Source organism: Bufo gargarizans, chromosome 2 (assembly GCF_014858855.1).
Source record: "Bufo gargarizans isolate SCDJY-AF-19 chromosome 2, ASM1485885v1, whole genome shotgun sequence".
Classification (NCBI taxonomy): domain Eukaryota; kingdom Metazoa; phylum Chordata; class Amphibia; order Anura; family Bufonidae; genus Bufo; species Bufo gargarizans.
In genome coordinates, this window is record NC_058081.1 from 49,252,782 (window position 1) to 49,255,470 (window position 2,689).

The 2,689-nt window shown below is 34.1% G+C and overlaps 1 protein-coding gene across 1 annotated transcript; it reads left to right on the top strand.

Annotated features, from left to right (window-relative positions):
- Positions 1–428: 428 nt before the first annotated feature.
- On the top strand, positions 429–1,656 carry LOC122925583 (homeobox protein siamois-like). Its single transcript, XM_044276940.1, has 3 exons — positions 429–795; positions 1,214–1,419; positions 1,519–1,656. Exons 1-3 carry the CDS (start codon positions 429–431, stop codon positions 1,654–1,656), a joined length of 711 nt encoding a protein of 236 aa, XP_044132875.1.
- Positions 1,657–2,689: the final 1,033 nt, after the last annotated feature.

A 2,689-nucleotide genomic window follows, 5' to 3' on the forward strand; every position in this document is an offset into this window, starting at 1 on the left:
CCCCATATTATATAAGAGGACAGGGCAGCAATAGTAAAATCCTGGAAAACCGATTGAACAACTTATTCTGTAGTTTTTAGATAGCGTATAATATATACTGTATAAAGGATATAAATGTTCCATAAATGTTAGATTATAAGAACAATACAGTGAAAAATTAAAAAGAACATAGAATATAGAGGATGACATTGCATTTCTTGACTTGCTTGGTGCTCCTTACTTGTATATAATATAGCATCTTTGATGTCAGGCACAATGGTGAGGTCTATTTACATATTAAAGACCATATGTATATGATGGCTGAGGTGTGAAGATAAGGTAGAAGGATCAAAGAAGTGGGTGCAGCCCCAATATTACAAATACTTCAAAGACTTATTTCTCTTTTTGTACTCCAATACACATGGCCTGGCTGATATAAGTTCCCCAAAATGCTGAAGCCATCATTTCACCAAGAGAAGCTGAAGAGACCAGTCATGGATTTGGAGCTAGACCATGTCCTCTGCACTGTCCTTTCTCTAGAAGAAGACTATCCAGCATTATCTCCTCCCCTGAGGAGCCAGGATAATCTATCAAATCATTTCTTTACTTCTGGTTATTTTATTTCACAGAAGGAGACACAGGAAGGTCTTCATCACTCAGCTATCCTCCAGCAGACAGTGTGTGAACTATATTCTATGCTAGGAATTTATGAAGGATCCCAGATGGGGAAGATAATGGGTCAAAACATAACGAACGTTACAATCTCTAAGACTAACAAGGAGGACAAACCGAGGAATCCACTGAATCCACTCAAAAGTGAGTATTTCTTCTATAATTTTTATGTTGAATTATAGTTATTAAAGCATTAATATAACTGTATAATTATCTATATTTTAATTGTTAAATAATGAGAATGTATATAACAAATATAATAGTAATAAATAAGGTTATACAGTAGAACACATAATTTAGGAGCTAACTTATAGGGAATATATTTGTAGACTGGAAAAATGCATTTTAATTATATATACATATTATATTTTACATGATAATTATTGTTTATATAAAAACAATAATTCAAATAGTTATACAAAAATATAGAATATAAAATCATGGTGTGAAGACATATGTTACTAAAACTTTACTGTTATTTCAAGATAATATTCTACAATTTTATTTACATATATATATTTTTTTATAGTTCTCTAAAAATGTTTTTGTTTTCTTTCTATAGGAAAAAATCCTGATCATGGACAGAATGGATGTAAGAAGCCCAGACTAGAGACAATGCCTTCCGGTGCCCAATCCAGAAAGAAAACCATCTACAGTAATGAGCAGATCAAGTTCCTTCAGAACCAGTTTGACTGTAACCCGTATCCAGATTTTGTGAGCAAATGTCGTATGTTTCAGATCACAGGGATCCCAGAACCCAATATACAGGTAATGATACAAGAAATATTAATTATTAGTATCAAAACAATATGTTAAATAGACCATATGTAAGAAGATATTTCCACTAAACTTTTCATTATTTTATAGGTTTGGTTCCAGAACAGAAGAGCAAGATATCTCTCAAGAAGAAATCAAATCCCGGAAAAGAAGAAACCTACAGCTCAAATCCTTCTTGATGTTTATGAGAAGCTTCCATCCATCTCCATGGAGGATATCTGGATGTAGTGAGATACTACATCAATAGGGACCTCTGTATTTTAATCATGGAGAATCTATTTGGGTTCTTAAAAGAGCAGCTTATAAAGTATTACAGTTTTTTTTTTAGTGTTTTATGGCTCATCAGTATCTGACTGTTGGAGGTCTGACTCTTGACACCCCTATGATCATCTGTTTGCCGAAGCCATAGTGCTTTGGTGAGTACTGTGGACTCTTGAGGATAGGTCATCTGTATAAAACACTTAGAAAACCATTTTATGATATATTTATTTAATAAAGCAATTATTCTTTTTTAAACTTTTTTTCTATTATGAATTTTCAGACTTTTGAGGAGTTCATTTACATCATGAAGCTCCCACAATGTACCCAGAATATAAAGGTAAGGACAATATTTATATAACTGAAATAATTGTACAAAAATAAAGACTATAAAATCATAGTAAGAAGAGACATTTTAATATAACTTGATAACTCGATAATATTCTAATGTTTATTATAAGATATATATATATATATACACACACACACATATAGTTTTTATTAAGTTCTCTAAAAATGTTTTTTTTTTGTTCTATAGGAAAAAATTCTGATGATGGACAGAATGGATGTAAGAAGCCCAGAGTACAGACAATGTCTTCATTTGCCCGATCCAAAAAGAAAACCATCTACAGCAGTGGTGCCCAACCATTTTTCATCTGAGGGCCGCACTAGACTTCGTATAAATTTTGTGGGCTGGAACCAAGTAGCTTTGCCAGAAAGAAATGCAAACGCTGTGAGGGGGCACTTGTGAGCATTAATACTGTGAAGAGGGCACATATCTGGCATAACTACTGTGAGGAGTGCACATATCAGGGTATAACTACTGTGAGCTGTGAGGAGGGCACATATCCGGGCATAACTACTGTGAAGGGGCACAAGTGAGCATAACTACTGTGAAGAGGGCACATATCTGGGCATAACTACTGTAAGGGGGCACATATCTGGGCATAACTACTGTGAGGGGGCATATGTGTGCCGTCCACAGATATCCCCCCTTCAGTGC